Source organism: Hippichthys cyanospilos, chromosome 10 (genome assembly GCF_059441005.1).
Source record: "Hippichthys cyanospilos isolate Australia breed blue-spotted pipefish chromosome 10, RoL_Hcya_1.0, whole genome shotgun sequence".
Taxonomy (NCBI): Eukaryota; Metazoa; Chordata; class Actinopteri; order Syngnathiformes; family Syngnathidae; genus Hippichthys; species Hippichthys cyanospilos.
Genome location: NC_142378.1, coordinates 6,072,344 through 6,091,915, shown reverse-complemented (window position 1 = coordinate 6,091,915; position 19,572 = coordinate 6,072,344). Strand labels below are relative to the sequence as shown.

General features: G+C 45.2%; 1 protein-coding gene across 1 annotated transcript in view; it reads left to right on the top strand.

The window, feature by feature from the left end:
• Positions 1 to 19,572, top strand: part of zc3h3 (zinc finger CCCH-type containing 3) — a 30,657-nt gene that overhangs the window by 347 nt on the left and 10,738 nt on the right. Inside the window, exons 2-7 of the mRNA XM_088426378.1 lie at positions 191 to 317; positions 1,836 to 3,120; positions 3,778 to 3,938; positions 13,501 to 13,651; positions 18,089 to 18,252; positions 19,404 to 19,476. Coding sequence (XP_088282504.1) covers positions 272 to 317; positions 1,836 to 3,120; positions 3,778 to 3,938; positions 13,501 to 13,651; positions 18,089 to 18,252; positions 19,404 to 19,476 — 1,880 coding nt within the window. The 5' untranslated portion in view covers positions 191 to 271. The remainder of the gene's footprint in view (positions 1 to 190; positions 318 to 1,835; positions 3,121 to 3,777; positions 3,939 to 13,500; positions 13,652 to 18,088; positions 18,253 to 19,403; positions 19,477 to 19,572) is intronic.

The window sequence follows — 19,572 nt, the reverse complement described above, 5'->3', positions numbered from 1 at the left end:
TTGTTTACGCTCGTGAAACATCACCAGGCAAAGGTGGAGTGATAGTTTTCCCTTGACTACCTTTTGTCATACTGAAGGTTCCCTAAAGGGCAACAACTCAACGCTTAAAAATAAATACAGAACGAAAGGAATAGTCAACTGTACTATACTTTCTGGTCCCGCTTGAACCATTCATCCGGATATATTCCAGAACAGAAGAGGGCGCTGACACATCAATAATGTGCTTGGCTGTCAGTGACAAACGACGAAGAAGAACCCAGCGAAGATAAACATGGAGCAGCGTGAGTCGTTGAAACGACAAATTGATCTTCTTCAAAGTAAGCATGTTTGTGATCACAATCCCCCACGTGACAGTCGGTCTGGGAAGTAGCTTTATTTTCACGTTTACATTATCTGTTGTTGTTTTTGTTTTTTGTTTTTTTTCCCACCAACGTTTGTTGTTACCTGACCCGCAATCCAGTTTACAGTACTATTTAGCGCAATCGGGCTTTCTTTACTGAATTTCTCGAACGTTATTGAGTGCTATCAATGTTCGTCTGACATAAATGCCATCCCCATATTTGTTGTTCAGTCTGAACACATTACTTGGAATGACTGATTTACATCTAGAACGGGATTGAACGACTGCTGACCAACGGGTACATTTCGCTGTCCCTGGTCTCACCAAATTAAAGCGAAACTGGTATAATCCCGGCTGAAACCATTGGGCATTGAAACCCAAATGTTACAGTGTCGTAGTCCAGTGGTTCTCAAATAAAGCTACGAGTACCCCTAAGGGTATGCGGGATTTTAACAGGGTTTCTACACGTATAGTTGATGCTTGGCAGGCACAGCGCGTGTCTCTTTTCAAATTAAGAGCAAATGAATCGTAACATGAAGCAACCCAGTGCGAGTGGATCATTGAAAAGGTTGAGAATCTTTTGCCAGTAAAAGAACAGTAAAACTAGTATCTCAGGGACTTCTGCATTCTATTTTTTTCTAGAAATAAATACAGATTTGTCATTTGAGCTACCCAGCTACTAGGGGTTTGCCAAAAAATCCATTTTAAACAGCATCGGGATTCTCATTTACTTCAATTTAAATGGATATATATACCTGAATCAATATTATGCATACAATGAAATGATCACTCAAGGTCGATTCTGTACTATGTCAGAGGCCTGCTGTTGAATGACGTCACCACTCAGCCCGGTCTGGAAAATAAAGTAACATTATACAGTACATCGAATGACAATTTTTGTCTTTCCCTCACAAGGGACTATCCCTGCTCAAATGAACTTTCATATTGTCACTTAAAAAAGTTTATTTGTATACCTTGTTTATCATAAATACTGAAAAATATTTGTGTTTTTCATTTGGGCAACCGTTTTTCACATATTTTGGTCCTGCAATTTCCTGTGAAACGACAACGTATCTTGTTCTACCTTTTTTTTGTATTTGTTGTTCATCTTATACTATTACTACAATTGCCCGCATGCTATTTTTGTGGGAAAAGCCATGTTCCTTACAAATCAGAGCTAAAAAATTTTTTTAAAAAGGAGGTCAAAAATGACACTGTCTTTGCACATCTATAGATCGAGGCAGAATTCCTTTTTTATTGATTCGGGCCGTATCATGTTGAAGTGAAAATCTATTTTGAATTGAATCGGAGACCCCTAAATCAGAATTATATCGAATGGTGAGACAATCGACGATTTCCACCCCCCTACTAGCGACCTCAGATGGGTTGAGCATTTCATGTCGGACTGGAAATAATGTCTTGCTGCTTCATCAGGAACTGCAATAGTCCACTTCAAATTTACACTGTGCCCTTTCTGTCGCATTCCAAATTTTAGGCCTCATCGATAAGCACAAAAGCGTCCATGGCAACACGCCAAGGTTTCCTGAGGGCTCCGCATCTGGAGGGAGGAGCCAAAGTGCATTCGCCATGAATCCACACAGGTCATATGCTCTCCCGAGCCATGATACCTGGAGGAAGACTTACTCGCTCAAAAATAAGAACCCTGCGTCCGCCGTTTCAACCTCTTCACCAGAGCTTCATTCAGACGATGGCGAAACAAGTGCTACCTCCGAACCTTCTGCGTCATCATCAGAGGTTTTGCCGCACAAGAAAAAAGGACAAACCGCTCGCACAGCTGTTCAAAATGTTGCCATACAAAGGAGCGATGGCGGTCCAAAAGTTGCAGCTGAACCCCAGCCGGTCTTATGCGCACAAAGCACTCGGCAACAGAGGCATCAACGAATGGTTGGAGAAACTGTTCCAAAAGCCAAGAGGTCATCTGAAAGCTGCTCTTCAGCCAAAACTCTTCCTCGGTTACACGCTCCAAATTTCTTTCCAAAAAGTCAAACCGACAAAAGCGAGGCCCGACGTCCGGAAGTCAAAAGACACGCTTCGCCAGGCCCGGGCTCGTCGGTGCAAGCGTCGACCTCCAAGCTTCCAAAAGAAGCTTTCAAAGGGCCTCCTTTGCCGCAGCCGCGCCGGGCCGCGGGCCGGCAAACAAAATCCAAGTTCACTTGGGTCAAGAATCAGACTTTTCAACAAGTGCAAAGCGGACCGAGTAGCTCCGTTGATCCACACGCAAACGAAAACGCGAAAGGAAAGCCGGGCGCTAAAACCTGCGCCCTCTTGTCCCCGGTCCCTAAGCGAACCCCGGGCAAAAAGTCCCGCAAACTTAGCCCGGTCATCACAGGTGCCAGGACTTCCAAGTACAAATGGGTTTCCTCCTCCGCTGGCCTCCAAGTCAAAACCTTGAGAAAGTCCTCCTCCCCTAAGTCTCCTATTTATGATCAGAGAGCTCTTGAAAAGCGAGACGCCACAAAGAAACTCAAATCAGGCTTCTTTACGCCCCCCCGATTGAAACGGGGATTCGCAACTTCCTCTTCGAGCTCTTCATCGAGTCGATACCACTGGAAGGCCGCCGGTCCCAGGTCCCCCGGAACGACGGGGGACGCCGGGGCCCTCCGGCGATCCGCCTTTGTTTGGGCAGCGGAAAAAAGCAGTAAAGCAACCAAAAAGGGGCTCGCTTGGTCCAACTTAGCCCAAGGTTCTGCCGCTCACTCGTCTCCCGGCGCCTTCAAGCTTCGCAGCAGGATGAAAATCATCAGGAAGACGGCCAGTAGGTAAGTGTGGGGAACCCGCGGTGGATATCAACCGGGGGTGTGCCAAAAAATGGATTCTCATAAGAATTCTTACGAATATTGGGCCGATACCTGGCCTCATTTCAAGGTATCGGCGCTCGTAATGGCAGCCGATACTAATATGGGAGCCGTTTTTGATCGCAAACTCAAAATGACAAATTCGAAGAGTAGAATATTGCCAATAATTTCATACGTTTGGGGATAATGGTTCACGTTAGGTCTTTAAAATGTTCTCAATGTGTTTTAGTGGGGGGTGTATTAAAATTACTTGGTATCTTTATCAGTGACTGCTCAAGTGTGGAGTACTTGTACTGGTATCAGTCTGAGGAAAAAAGTGGTAACAAATATCACTAGTTTGAACTGAAATCTTTAAGACACGCTGATGACCTTGAGAGTGGACACTCCAATGACAAGATCTGGCATTGAATGATTTAATATTAGTCAAGCACCAGTCAAGGGTGTCAGCTACTCACCATAAAAAAAACGTATTTGATGAGACTTTTACTATTTATTATTTTTATGACAATTTTAAAAGACGGGAATTTTCATCCATGACACTTAACGAGTTTTCAGGAGAGCCTTTTGGCATCTTTTTTTCCATCAATAATATCTCGTTGACTTTTTTTTTTTTTTTTCAAGTCCCAGTGGAAACGGGTCATCGAAGGGAGGTGCGTCCCTGGCTGCCAGACACTCGCCGAGGGGCCACGCGCACAGCCTCGCTCGGAGGACCCCCACCAGGGAACTTGTGTCATTCGGGAGACACAAGTTGCGGCGACTCTCTCCCACTTCATCCAGAACAAGTAAGTTGAGCCCAGTTTCCACGAAGAAATCCACCCAGCTCTGCTCTGCTCGACTCGCTTTTTTTGGTACCTGCCGCTCAAAAAATTAGTCGCTTTCCACTGATGTTATGGACTATGCGAGTGAGTCCCCCGTCAGCTTTCACGAGCTCGAGCTGTGCGCGTCCAGTAGAGGGCAGCAGACGTCCCCTTGTGCGGACGGGGAGGAATGCGCTTAATTGATTGTCCACTCGAGCCGCGATGGGGAACAAGTGCCGATAGCAGATAATTTGCAGAGGCGAAGGCAGCGCTATCGTGTCTGGCCACGGCTCTCCCTCCACCAGATAAAAAGCAGCTAATGCATAATTATCATTTTGCAAATTGGATTGTTTTAACGAACTGGAGAATATAGGCCTCACCTAATTGAAAGCAATCATTGTTTTTACAGTCCCATCCCCCAGCCTCTCGCCCCCTCCGAGCCTGCGGTCAATCTGCGGCTTACCCTACACGCCTCCTGCCCGTCGCCCCCATCATTTTCCACACTCGGCGGAGTCGCCGCACATTAAAAAAGCCATCACTATTAACATTAAGCTTTATTTGTCCCAATGGCCGGGCGTCTTATCGCTGCTCTCTGGGATGCCTTAATCCGACTTCAGCCGGCCTGTCCAGCTTCCTCCCTTCATCCTTCTTCTCCGTCCGCACCCTTCCCACCTTTATTTTGTCACTCGCCGAACCTCATTAGCCCGCCGGGGGAGCGCATGCATCCGGAATTAAAGATGGGGGGCTTCCCAATTGAAGACGGAGACAAGGTGGCGCCGGGGTGAGCCGAGGGGAAGATGGAGTGCGGCGAGCTGCTTGTCGCTGTCTGCGTCTTTGATAAGAGCAGCTAATAAAGCGCAAATTGAATTACTAATGATGGCGAGCCGGCTCCCTGGAGATGGGCCCATTAAAAACGCCAACCTTATGACCACACGCGCGGCAAACAACCGCTGCCTTTAGCTCTTCTTCAACGCAATCGTCTGGGCGACGACGCTCCATTATCTGTTTCGTTTAAGCGCGCCGCGTACATCAAGTATACAGTACGTATCCTCCAGTCAGCACTTAAAGTTGGAATAAGTCAAGGTGCGCATGTGCTCTTAAATTGGCTGCGACCAGATTATCTACTAAAGCCGTGTGCAGGAACTGCTGAGCCGAGCATGGCGAGGCTCTCGCCGCAGATTTTGGGGGCCGTTAAATATTGCAATGTGGTGTCTTTCGCATTTCGCCGTCGTACCTGCTCCTCAGTCTTTATTGATGCCGTGCCTGTTCACTATTTCCAGTGGCTTGAAGTTCATAATGTCATATCCGGGAGTCTTTTTTTTTTTTTTTTCGGTTGACATTTTTTTGCACACCCTCAAGCCGTTCTCAAATGGGGATACGTGTAGGCGCTTCGGGGGGTACGGGAGATTTTAAGAGGGTTTTTGCACGTATCGGCAAATCCAATTTAATGCTTTTCAAAGCCGTGGCAAGGACATAGTTTTTTTCCAAATTAAGAGGAAATTACTGTAATTCCCCAAATATAAGACGCACCCGTGAATAAGACGCACCCTTAATTTTTGGGGTCCAATTCTGGTATTTCCTATGTTATCGTGTATAGGACACGGCAACACTTTAGCCACAATGTTAAAACTATCGCAAAAGAGAATCAATCTCCCTAAACGCTTCATATTTTCCTGTGTTTCTGTAAATTATGAATTTGTTGCACGTTAAGTGTGTATCAGATTTCCCACATTGCCAAGTGTAAGTGAATGCGCTGGAAGCAGCGACGCGAGTTCGTTTCACCATAAATACCCGAAGCTGCGCAGCATCTGTTTCACCAAGTTTCTGATTGTGTGTATCTGTGTAACTTGGATTTTACCGAACCTCTTAAAATGAAGCACAAAGGCGCGTGGAGGAGCGATAACGGCGCTGCGTTCAGAACACGGCTGCATCCGCGTCGGAACACGTCTTCCTCCTTTGACTCTCATCAAACTGTCAATTTTCCACTCGAAAATTTTCACTCGAATTGTTTCAACATCATGAGAATATCAGATGCTCTTGTTGCTAGGTATTGGTATTTGATGTTATATTTTGACTTTGCCCCGAGTGCCGTGAACTCTTGAACGTGGCTAGAACGCATACGTACGTGTTGAAATGGAGACTATGAAACTGGAGCCCCAATTTACTGGGACTCCTTCCCTGTTTAGGAGGTAAATATTTTCTTGGGGTCCCAAGGAGCAGCACATGTGCTACGCTGTCGGAATAAATCAGAAACCCAACATGACAAGCTCTGCTAATGATTTGAGAACACATGGCAGGCCAGCCCAGTGTCATGTTTGATAAATGGACTGGCAGGGAAAGTGCCGCTCATGTTCACCGTAGGATTAGATTGTACAAGGAGGATGCAAAAGTAGTTACAGTATACGCTTTTTATTTGGAAAGATAATGGCTTTATTCAGTCACAACTGGAATAAATGTTCACTGCTCAGTCCAAAACAATCTTTTGCAAAAGAGGGAGAGTGCAACTCTTCCCTCTTAAAAAAAAAAAACAAAACGTGAATACGTCCCTGGCATTGAATGAGTTCATAAGAAATATATATGTGCGTTAATATCATTGTATTTGAAGCTTTTTTGGAGGGGAGCCTTTATGTACAAATATTGTAAAAATGCGATCATAGCAAAAGTAATGACGTTGTATATTTCTATATGTCATTGAAGTAGGAATGTGATATGTCATGAATACAGTATTATGACTTTTCAAGACTTTTGCATCATGGGAGTCCAGGCCAAGCCATTCAACAAAGTCAACGCAAAAAGTTCTATTGCGCCCCGTTTGCGCGTCGCCTGCATGATAAAAACTTGAGATTTCACTATGTCCCAAATTGTCAATAGTGTATTTCCCTTTTCAAATGGCAGTAAATGAGCCTGACATGGGCTAAATTTGACACCTACAGGGTGTACCTCTCCACCTCCCGTTTGCAAGCATTTAGAAGGGACAGCATGGTGGCATATTGAAATATTAACCCCCGAATTACATATTTGTGCAACAACTGTCGGGGTGAACGATGTAAACGTTACTCCGGAGAGGCCGCGTGCTCTTGAAGCAAACGAAGGATCTGATTAGACTTTGAAGGACCTTGAAGGATCCGGCGCATGTTGCGGCCCTCTGCGTCCGCTCGCGCGAAGACTCTGGCGCCGTCTGCGCGCTGATGTCAGCTCGGAGCAGATGCCCGGGTGCGCCGGTTGCCGTCCGTGTTTCCTGGGCCCGGCGGGACCAATTATGCCCAAGCAGCTGCGCTTCCAATGTCACCATGAAGGAAATGCATGTCTCCGTGCTTAAAGAAGGGCAATCAGACACGGGGGCGTGAATAAAATGGGCCGACGGGTCCGAGGCTCCCCAATTTGGACCAAACGTTTCTGCGGGAAACAACTTAGTTGCGGATGAATACTTTGATGCGAGAAGGTGACGAGACGTCACAGCTTGTTTGGATTTCACAGTCCCCGTTGGTCTCCCATATGATGAGGAAAGGAATAGTCGAAACTGCCGCGCCCCCGCCCTATCCGAATGAGCAGGCGAAGCTACAAGTGGCGCGGGCTGTCCTTCGTCATGCTGTCACCGCCCTTTGTCCCTTACCACCTTTACCCTCTTGGCCCTCACTTTCACCTCAGCAAACGTGGGGCCCACATTAAGACCTTACTGCTGTGACCGGGGCCCTCTGAACTGTCACAAAAGTAGACCTGACGCCAACCTGATAGGCCAGAACGGATCGGCCCATATTTTGCGTTTGAGCCAATTCAAACTGAACAGCATACATACCCGCCAAAAAAAAAAAAAATCATAATATTAAATAACTACTGCAGTACCTATCAACATATTAAAAGAACAAAACACTAATTAAACCTTCTCTCTACTTAATAAACGAGGATTGGTGTAATAAAAACATATTTTTGAGGCCTGTAAAGGAAGCCTTATCGCCCCGATAGAACTCGTGCGGGCTCGGGGAGAACATGCAAACTCTAGACATGAAGGCCGGAGCCAGCTGCGTTCAAACTCGGTTTTGCAACACATGTTTAGGATATTCATTTAAACCCAGTTTTTTTTCTTCAATAGATACAGTACATTTTGCGTTATGCATTAAATTATTTTATTTTTTTTGGGTGGGGGGTATTCATTTAACCTCCAAAATTGGCTTGAAAAATAACTTTTGGTTTATTCACTTCACCCAACTTTTGGGACAAAATTTGTGAAATATTCTGCTAATCTCTTGCATGGGTTTTAGTTTTTTAAGACATGAATTCAGAAAAAAAAAATCGATAAACAAAAGTTGCGTACGTGTACGTGATTTGGGTTTAGCCAGAGGGACTGAACATTGTGAGAGGTGTGCATTGATCATAAATTTAAGATGTTTGTCCCAAACACGCCTACATCATGCAAACATGATCTCAATGTTCATTTTTACGTCTCACTTTGAACGTATGTATTTTTAGTCGACTTGTAGCGCTTAGATGTCAGATTCAGTATCGAACCGAATCGACTTTCGGGTGGGGAAAAAAACGACTCGGTACCTCCGTTTTTTTCTAAGTCTCAGGTTTTGGCGTTGTTTGCTCGACTTTGCAACGTAGTTTTATTTTATCTAGCAAAGGGCTTGAACCCTAAGTGACATGTCGCCGATTCTGAGCCCGAAATATGTGTTGAGGGAACCGTTTGAGCAGCTGACTGGGCTCCATCACTCACTGCCCCACAAGAATTAGCACCATGATGAATGCAAGACCACAGCGGCATTCGCAACCAGATCCTAACTCCTCGCCGAAATACAAACCGCACGGCCGCATCTGCGCTCCACTCTTTTTTTTTTTTTTTTTTAAATGCTACACACTCTTTTCAAAACAACGCCTGTTCCTCATATTATGTTTCACACATTTAAACATTTAAATAATCTGTGTTATTCTCAAACATACAGTATATACAGTATACGGTTACGTAAAGCATTAGTGGAGGAGGGAAAAAAAAAAAAGGTTGGCCAGATCCTCACATTTGAATGACAATTTTTACTTTAAAGCGGGGGTGTCAAACTTCATTGAGCTGGCGGGTTGCATAGAGGAAAATCTAATAAAATCATTCTTATATATTTATATAAGTTTTAAAATAACAACTTCAAATGTATTCTTCTTTTTCAATACTGTCCAGGATCACTATTAACCATGAAACATTACTATTATTCATAAAACATTTCAAATTTTTCATTTGTTGAAAAGAATTCTGAGAATAAAGTCAGAATTCTCACTTGACAGCCAGATTTATGAGATTCAAGTGAATCAAGTGAGAATGTTAATCGTGAAAATTCTGATTTTCATCAGAATTGTAAGACGAGGCAGAAGTCTGAAAGTTGTCAGAGCAGATTTTTTTTAAGGCATTCTGATTTTAGAATCAAAATTCTTTTAAAGTGAGAATTCAGACAATAACGTGAGAATGATGTTTCGTCACTGACCTCAATCCGGTTTTGTACAGAACGTAAACAAACACACATGTAAACAAACAAACCCAATCTGCCTCACAGATATGTTTTCAAGCGCCGCTTGTCATTTTTTTCAATCCCACTTTGTGACACTACTGCGCCGCGGTGTTTTCGAGTTTTGTTTCGGAGAAAACAAATAGCGAAAACCCCCGCAGTCACGTTTTCCCCGAGGAATTCCTCCACTTAACCTTGAAGGGCCCCTTTCACACTTGGAAAAGGTTATCCGGGGCGTAGTCCAACCTATGTCGGGCGGGCCCTAAGTGGACCTAGCCCCCGGGCTGTAGCTCTCCATGCGCCTAATGGGATTTGCTGATTGACGGCACGGTCATCCGTTTGACCCGAGCGCGGTGAGCCACAAACGTATCCCGGGAACGACCCGAAACCTTTGCGGACGGCGAGCCGACGTGCTCCCGACGTGCGGTCGGAGCGGCCTGAGAGTCAAGGAGAGTCCATGGTGAATTGATTATTTATTGATTTATTTTCCCCCAACCGCCGGTCCGCGACCTGAGTCTAAATTTATATTGTTTATGTGTATGTCTGTATTTGGTACATGCAGCATCCACTTCAACCTGTGGCCCTGGAAGGGGGCTCCTCCCACTGTGGTCCCTTCTGGAGGTTTCTGATTTTCCCCTAATTGGGGTTTTTGAGTTTTTCCTTCCCCTTCTGGGCGCTTTGACAGGGGATGCTGTTGTGTACCTTACACTGAAAAGCTGTCTCTGTACGACTTTCGAAAGTGGTCTCCACATGACCTCTTTTCATCTGTGAAGCCCTTTGAGACTTCGGTGATTTAGGGCTATACGAATAAAATTTGATTGATTGATACTCATCGGCAGCATTACCATTTAAACCAACGGATTTGCTAATACCGGCAGAAAACCTGTTCACATCCCACAAAGTGTCTTCACGTACCCCCGGGCTTACTCGAAGCCCTTTTTAGAACCACCGCTCAAAATGATCCATCGGTGATGAAAATAGGCATTCGTCCGGTCATCCACGTTCATTACGAATCAATCGTCATGTCACATTTGAAATAAGCGTGCCCAGTCCCTTTTTTCCCCTATTGCCCGTTTGACGTCCCACTTGTCGACCACGCTGCCAACGGACGGCGAAAGGTACCCGTAGCGAAGCCTGCTTTTGGGTGTTCCGTTCCTCCGCGGTGACGACACATTGATATGCTTTGCAGCGTTGTAAGCGGCCCCCTGAGGGCAAGCTTAACTGGGGTGGCCGAAAAGGAGTTTGACACCCCCGCCTCAGGTCAAGTGGTGTTACACTTGATGGCTCCGCCGTGACGATAGATGAAGCCACGAGCCGCCGCCCCCCGCCGTCATATCGCGGCCCCGCGTGCTGGCGGCGTCCGATGGCGTGCCCGTGGCTTTTTCTTTCTTTTAACTTTGCCCTTTCAAATTGCAAGAGACACTGAGAGGGAGCGCTAGCGCTGAGCTCGGAGGCGCAAGTGGTGTGTGTGTGCGCACGTGCGTGTGGGTCTGTATGTTCTGTACATATACTTGTGAGAACCGCTTGGAGTGAGGACATTTTGTAGAAGTGAGGACATTTAGGCTGGCCCTCACTTCTTCAAACCTCTTTTTGAGGATCAAGGGTTGCTTTTAGATCAGGGGTGTCAAGCTCCTTTTTACGGCGGGCTGCATTGTAGTTGTCTCGATTAGAAAATGCAATCAGGTGTGTTTTTGTTCTGTTGGCGCAGTATTCTAACAGTCCGAGTGTATTCAAAATATGTTTGCGCTGCCCTTATTTCTAAACGTGCAGGTATGTTCAGTTTGTACTATTCTTTACATGATATATATTATTATGCACTACTTTAATCCTAATATGGATTTGTTACGGTTCTTGATGCGTTTTTGAAACTCATTATTCATTTAAAGGATTTCGGAGCGTTTTTGGTGGCTTGGAACGGATTAGGCTTTTTACATGTAAAAAGTGGCTGTACTAATGAAAGATTCGCGTTATGAAATTTCTTCCGCAACAAATGAATTTTGCGAGTAGAAGTACCGCTGTACTGGCAACGCCGCCGTATTGTGTGCAATTTCACGCTCATTCTCAGTCGACTTACTGAATGCAAATTTTCCTTGAAGGTGGACTATCAAACTTTGGCGACATCTTTGGAAAAGTCGCGCGTCAAACACGTTCAGCGCTTTTCCGGCTTAGACCGAGTTATTAAGTTGCGGCGAATCTGATGTTAGCAAGCGATCACTGTCTGCTATAAGTGCGCCTGAGCAGCGGGAGTCACAAGACCAACCCCGGGGAACGGATGGCGGGAGGAACGGGGCCCCGTCAATAAGAAGATTTATGATCCGCCCGCCATGCCGACCCGGGGAAGGAGCCGCCTGCAATTTGCGAGGGCAGGTATGGCAGCCGCCGCTGGGGGGGGGGATTCCCACCTCGCGGAGGATGGAAAGGGCTCAAGCGTAGCCTGTCAGGAATGGATCGCTCCTGCAGAGAGCATCTCGCGCAGGAAACCCACGCTTGCTCTTAGACTACTTCCTGTTGCTTTGGCGGGGCAGTCAGTCCACAAAAAAACGAAACGCAAATGAATTGAGATTCCCTTACTAGTTTACGTCAGAGGAAAAGGCAAAATTGTTGAGAATTTTTTCCCCCAACTTGAGAAAGAAAAAATGGTAAATGTTTTAATTTCAATGCAAAGACAATTGCACGGCTTACATAGAGGAATACAGAAACAGTATTTGGACAATTTACACTTAACAATGTCTTCGGCTGGGGGATGAATTGAATACATTCGATTTATTTGTCGGTTTATTTTTATTTGTTTGAAAATAAGCTAAATGATGAAATTGCATTTTTTCAAAAGAGACAATAAATGATGGCTGCTTTTATGATGCTGACAGTAGTTACTAACTAGTTCATTAAGGCAATTAAAGGGATAGGCCTTTTTAGCAGTAAAAAAAAAAAAAAAAATCCACTGTTAACTACCGACCATTTTTAGACTAACACTCGAAAATACTTGACAAAAATAATAAATAATCCCCTAATCGAAAATGTGATCTGGCATCCTTGGGATCGAATGAATGCATTTGATACCTGAATTGTTATTCATGTACAAATAAAACTTTTAAAAACCTTTTTTTTCACTTCCCGTTGACTGAAAGTGACACCTCAAGGATCAGGTCACGGCCGATTGCGGTTCAGTTTATGAATGTCGCTTGATTGGCTGCGACGGCATTTTCAGCTATGAATGTTAAGTTCACGTTGAAACTGATTTTATATCAGTATTTTTCCGATTCTTTTTCAATACAGTAAACCTTCAAATAAATGCTGTGCTTGTAAGTGCGAAACATCAGTCGTCCTCTCAGCAGAAAGACTTATTGTTGACTTTTTATTTGTTCTCTGATTTGCCATCTGGTAAATGAAAGGCGCGGTCCGAGCGCAAAGAATTGCTGGATCGTGTGCAAGAGAAAATGGTATCGTTTTATCGTTTGCAACTTTGTGCCTGACGAGCACGCTTTGATGTAAGAGGTTAATTAGAATTGCGACAAATGGCAATTGAGGCTTGGGAAAGGAAGCAGGAGGAAATGAGCTCTCCGAGAGATGCATAAACCTCTTGATTACCCCCCCATCTTGTCTTTACGCTCAATTGAGTGGCATGCCAAAGTTGCTACAAGTGGAAGTGAATGTTTGGAAAATTTCGCCAGCATGCTATGAATTGCTTTGTGGTATATTTATGATATGCATTGTCAAAGATTGAATTGACCGTTGCTTCGATGTTTAATCCACAAGGAAACTCAATTCCAGTCAAATGATTCCTTATGAAACCAAACGAGCGGGACGCTCCTTCTAAAAAGCCACGCGATTGAATTGCAGTCGACGACGTTTGCGCGATTGGGTATTCGGGCCATTCAAATGATTAGCTTATTAGCAGGAGCTTCAAAAGGATCCGAATCATTTGAATCGGGCGTGTTTGAGAAAGAAACCCGCAGGATACCGGCCCTCGCGAACTGGAATTTGACACCTTTGGTCTCAATCATGGATGGGATCTCGAGTTTCTGAGTTTTAGCTGCATTTGTCTTTGCTGTTCGCAGGTCAAGCTTTTTCCTTTCATCGTACCCCTGCCTGGCAGAGGTCTTGTCGAAGCCAGTACAAGATGGTGAGCCAGCCGGGCCCCAACGCGCCATACGCTCTTCCCTGCCGGGCCGCCCTCTCCTGGAGAGCCAAGAAAATCCAGTCGGCTCGGTAATCGCACACATATTGATACCGTGTGTCGTAAAGTCATTTACAAAAAATATACACACACATACACACGGTTATATATATGTGTGTGTGTGTGTGTGTGTGTGTATATATATATATATATATATATATATATATATATATGCTCAGTCAAATGTAGCCTGTCCAGAGGCTGCTCAGTAATACATAGTGCTCATTTTGACATGGTAGATAACTCAGAGAATAAAGCGTTTACACCAATCCTTACATCAATTTACCTCTCACCAGAGGAGAGCGACAGACTTTTGATATTTTAGTTATTTATTTTGCCACACAGTATTATTTTTCACTCGGGGTTGCGTTCATTTGTATAATCCCGATTTGGTTTGACAGGTGCAGCCGAAAACGTGGCGCGGTTTCCATGACTTACTGCTACTGTGTTCATTTAGCCGCAGCAGTAAATATTGATTCATCAAGGCGTTTTCAATTCGAGCCGCTTGACATCCTGTGAAATATTACCAGCTGTAGAAGTGCGGCGTGAGATAGTGGAGGAGAAGACTGCTCCCTTCCAAGCTCCTATCCCTCCCCTAAATGAACACACTTACTACTTTTTTACTGCTGCGGTCTAATGTCTTAAAGCGACACTTATCAACTTTTCCACCTTAACAAAATATTTTCAGAATTTTTTACGAAACATAGTCTTCCAACTAGTTCAGTGGTATGTTTTGTCATGGCCCGAGGGTATCGCTGTTACCTGCACTAAGCTCTAAGGTGGCAGGAAACCAGCCACGCATAGAAAAACTACAAACATGGTGACGGCTATACGGCACACGTCACATCAATCTTTCCCCATTCATTCTAAAAACGCCCGTCAATTTGAACGTCTGTGCGCAGTTGCTGCTGACGTGGCAAAAGCTACTGAAACAAGCCAATAAAAATGAGGAGAAAACAACAAAGGAAGCCATCCCGGCTTTCGCTGGCGGCGTGAGCTCCAAAAGTTTGCAAGTGACGCTGTAGCATTTCTTTGCTTTCTAGGTTTTCACCTACGACGTAGAGCACAGGTGTCAAACTCAAGGCCCGGGGGCCAGAACCGGCCCGGCACATCATTTTATGTGGCCGGCCAAATGCTAATTTGATTTCAAGTTTCTTGCTAATCTAGCAGATCGCCTTCAAAAATGACCATTTTCTGTTCCCGATCTATCTTTTGAACAGTTTTTATCGGCCTCTGTATTCAAAACTAGGTAAAGATGTAAACTTATTAGACACATGTTTTTCTATTTTTAAGTCCTAAATTTTCAGGATTTTAGAGAAATTAAAGGGGTACGTTAAAATTGAAGCTTTTTTAGACTATTTTTAGATTTATTCCGGCCCTCTAACAGACACTATAAGTACAATGTGGCCCACCATAAAAATCAGTTTGACACCCTTGACGTAGAGCATGACTAAATGACACCGCCAGCACATTTATGACGCCGTTGTGTTTTTGAAAGTTAGCAACGCTTCGACATGACTATTTAAGAATCCGATATCAAGACTCTGTCCCCAGATTCGGAAGTGTAATGACTGCGCGCAGTGCGCCGCCGCTCATCTCCCTTAGTGCTTGCGTATCGATCACCTCGGGATATAAGAGACTGGCCCAAGAAGCCAAAAAGGTTTCCCTCGTCTTCACTTTCCTCTATCTTTTCCCGCATTCGCTATCCGATTCATCCCAGCTGCAGGGTCTTCATTCATCTTACTCATTTACACACCAGCGCTTCCTTCTGTCGTCTGTGATCCAAATGTATTGGATCCTCCAGCCAGATAGCGCCGACAAGTGTGTGAAAATGCGTTGCGTGTCTGTGCCATCGGTTTTTGCTCCATTTGACTCGTTTATTAATTCTGTTTTTTTGGCATATGCACACAATCATAAACTCGGTCAAACACGGAGGCTGCGCAACTTTGGCTATTTATAGCAAAATGAACTCGAGCTGCGTCACGAGGAAAAGGAAATAACCGACTGCTTTGTGCGCAGTTACACTGGCGAGGCCTTCGCCGACCGCTGACAATGTGGGAAACGTGAAACACTTTTAACACACAACAAATATACAACTTGCAGATGTAAACACAAGAAAAAATGAAGCGTTTATCCGTCCGCGCATCCATGATGTTCAGCGTATCCGGGGTAGGGTCTTGGGGGCAGCAGCCTCAGCGAGGAAGCCCGTACTTCCCTCTCCCCGGGCATTCCCAGGCCGGCCGAGAGACACGGTCTCTCCGGCGCGTCACAAAGTAGCGCTTACTTTGTGAACTCTGTTGCCACTTGATCCTTCTAACCTTGTAATAAAGGGATCATGACAGTAACGTAGATCCACATTTTGCACTGAAAGATCTTGCCCCTAAACCAAGTCAGCTGTCCAGCTGAAGAGGATTTGCACAGCGCCCGAGCCTGGAGGCTCTCTGATAACAGATATCCCCTTTGAAGGTCAAGGACGCGCCAAGGAGATCCAGGAGAAATTGCCTCCGGGATGCGCTTTTGATCAACTGAACCAGAGTCCAGTATGGTGCATGTTGTTTGCCAATAGCACTCACCCTGTATGACACTTGTACATTCCTGATCATGATGACTGCAAACATCAGGTGCCGTCAGGGTATTAGGAAAAAATGTCAAGAAAATCACAGATAAACAAACCCAAAGCCTCGGAACAAGAATCCAACCCGAGTACTGAGATGACAACGATCTTAATATAATACTGCCATCCTCAACTTTTTCAATGGTGCACCCCCACCATTTATCTATTTATCGTTTATACACATTCAGCCGAGTACCCTTTTACCAGCGCAAAGAAGACTTAAAAACGGAGTCTGTTTCTGATTTATTACCTTTGGAATTACATTGACAGTGGCATATCTTACTCGGCAACTCCAGAAGATAGACCGTGCGTGTAACATTTCCGACATGGAAAATTGCATCACAGATGACAAAGCGCATCCGCTGTGAAACTTTCACTCTATTAGAATTTAAGGGGAAGCTGTCATGTTCCAATTCACATGCTCTTAATTAGAAAAGCATTCAATTAGAAACTGCAAAACCCCTTTAAAAATCTCTCCTCTGCCATTTGAACAGTGCGGAAGTAGTACATAGTTGAAATAAGAATCTAATTCCATTGATCTTGAACCGAGCGGTCATACAAAAGAAAACTAAGTGAATAACCCCGCGGATGGATGGAAAGGTAAAGGCCGGTCCTTCAGTCCCAGCAGCAGGAGCCAACACATCCCAGCGAAGCCCAAGCCGCCGCGCCGCGACTACACCTCCGTGTCGAGGTTAACGTGCACCCGTGTTAACAGATCGTGTCATATCCCCATTAACCTGGCCGGCGCTTCCCCGGCCGGGCCCACTTTAGCCTCCATTACGGCTCCCCCGGCTGCACTTGGCCCGCGTGGGCCGGCCACCCATCTTGTCGGCGAGCGCGGCGCCGACAGGCGGGCCGCTTCTCCTCTCCTCTGGTCCCCCTGCGGCAAACCGTCGCGTCGGGCGGCTCGTCTGGGTAATGGGAGGCGTGAACTCTCGCTCCAAAGCCATTTCCGAGCCGTCTGAAACACGCCAGCAAATTACCTCCGGCGGCGCGCCCCGCGACAGTGGCGGCGGCCCGCCCCAAATAGAAGTGACAGGACAATGCAATTTATGGCCATAACCCTTGCTCCGCCCCACCTCCGCCGCCTGCCGCATACAACACGGCCACTGGCTCGGGAAAGGGGGGGGGTCCTGTTGCTCGTCCTCTCTACCTGGGTAATGGGGGCGCTCTCGTGTGTGCGTGGGTCCGGATGGCGCACTGTTAGCGCCCCGCTTTGGCCCCCTGCCCTGCCTATTATCGCATTGATTTCCTCCTCTTTTCAATCCCCTCCATTTCCACACGGCCATCCTTTCCATTAGGAGAGCAATTCAACAGAGTGCCTGACATGCTGGAGACTCTTGGAAGGAAGCTGCGCTCTCCGAGGATAGGGGAAAAAAAAGAAGCGCGGCGGTTCATTCGCGGAAAAAAAGTCTTGACGATTACCCGATTGTGGTTGTAGCTATATACGTATATCAGAGCTGCAAATCGGCGGTTCGGCATCACCGTTTGCCGTGTAAACTTTGTGCCTCGCGTAAACACGTGGACTCGCTACAAATGAGAATGGAGCTGACGATCAGGAAGAGTCGGAGGAGTGGTCATGCCAAGCGTGGCAAAAATATCACAATAATACATAATACCTTATAAGCTTTTATTTTGAAGTGTTTCCCGTCCGCAGTTGTTGAATAACTGTAACAACAATAGGAATAATTTCATATTGTTGTTAAATAAAAAGTCTCTCAGCAATTAATAGATGATCAAATATGATTAGTCATGAATTGTTTTTGTTTTTACTTTTTACACAACAGCCCAACTTTAGTGTTTTGAAGCTTTCAACCTGAGTTTGTTTTTTTTTTTTTTTTCTTTTTGCCCACAGGACTTTCCTCCAGAACCGCCAGAGATCATCTCTCAACAGATACCCCGCAACCTCTCACCACTGGAAGCAATCCGGCATGTGCTGGATTCGGGGTCATCTCTACCGAGTGTCGGCCAATAAACTGTCTCGAACGGTCTCTCACAGCATGTCCATCAACCCAACAGGTAGATGCCTCTCGTGTTGTTTGGTCGCGCACTACTCCATTCAGTTCTTGATTGAAGGGAAGAGTTGATCCCTGTCAAAAGCACCCCCTATCTCCGAATTCTCCAAAACAGAGGGCCCCAATTATTATCTTTTGTTCTTTCACCTGTTGGGCCAGAAGTGCAGTGAACTACATGGGGAGAGTGCGCTACCTGTCAATCTACTCCATTTTAGTAAAATAGCCAAATGTATCATAAGTAATGGACGGCCTCTGTATGCTTTTATTTTGAGGTTCCTCTCAAAAGCATGGCCGTGATAACGGTCAGCTTGATAATATTTGCCTCCAACACGGTTTGTTTTGTTTCTCACTTTTGCTCCATCGCGACTGACGGAGCAAACCAAACTATACGCTTGATCTATCAATCGGTCACAAATCTTTCTCAATTGCAAAATAAGGCTGAGCCCTTTGCCACTAATGGCCGCTGGATACACTTGCAGATGCAACTTTTTTTTGTCCGAGGTTAGCTGAGTGCAAGGTTAGCCGAGTGCAGTGTTTACAGTGTTTATGATGATCCCAGACGGAGCTGGATGTCGCGTTTAGCGTTTGCACCAAAATGTCAAGTCGCCATGATAAAAATAACCATGCCGTGCCAAGATACCATATTAGGCATCACCGATAAACACATTGACCCAACATTACTTTCATACTTGTACCAATTGTAAAGCCGCACTTGTTTAAGAAATTGTGCAAATTTTTAGTTATTAACAGCTGATTCAAATAAGAGTGCACCGGTTAAAGAACGCAGAAAGGTATTCCATTTGACTCGTTTATTAATTGCGATCTTTTGGTACACAATCATAAAGTTGGTGGAACGCGGATAATGTGCGACTTAGGATATTTATGGTCAAATGAACGCGAGCTGCGTTGACCACTCCCGATGTGGCAAATCTGAAACACGCTCAATATGCAGCAAATAGATCATTGATATGGAGTTTGCAAAAAAATTAGATTTATTCTGTTTTGCTATAGCTATGAGGTCATTGCCAAAGTTTTGGTGCTTCTTATTCGGGGTATTTGAAAGCCGGTCTATGAATGATGGGTTAGACTTCACCCCTCAAGAGTAGAATTGGAATGTGTATCTTTATTGTGTGTCTTTATTGCCTGCAAAATTAGGAAGAAGCTTTTCCCAAGGCTCTACTGTCACTTGGCCTACCAGTCACCCATACAGCCCTCGCCATTTGGCCAGGTAGGCACAAAACCTTGAGTGTTTTGGACTCACCCACGTTTTTTACCTACAAATACGAGCGATGCCATACAAGTTCACCACCGACGTCAAAATGAG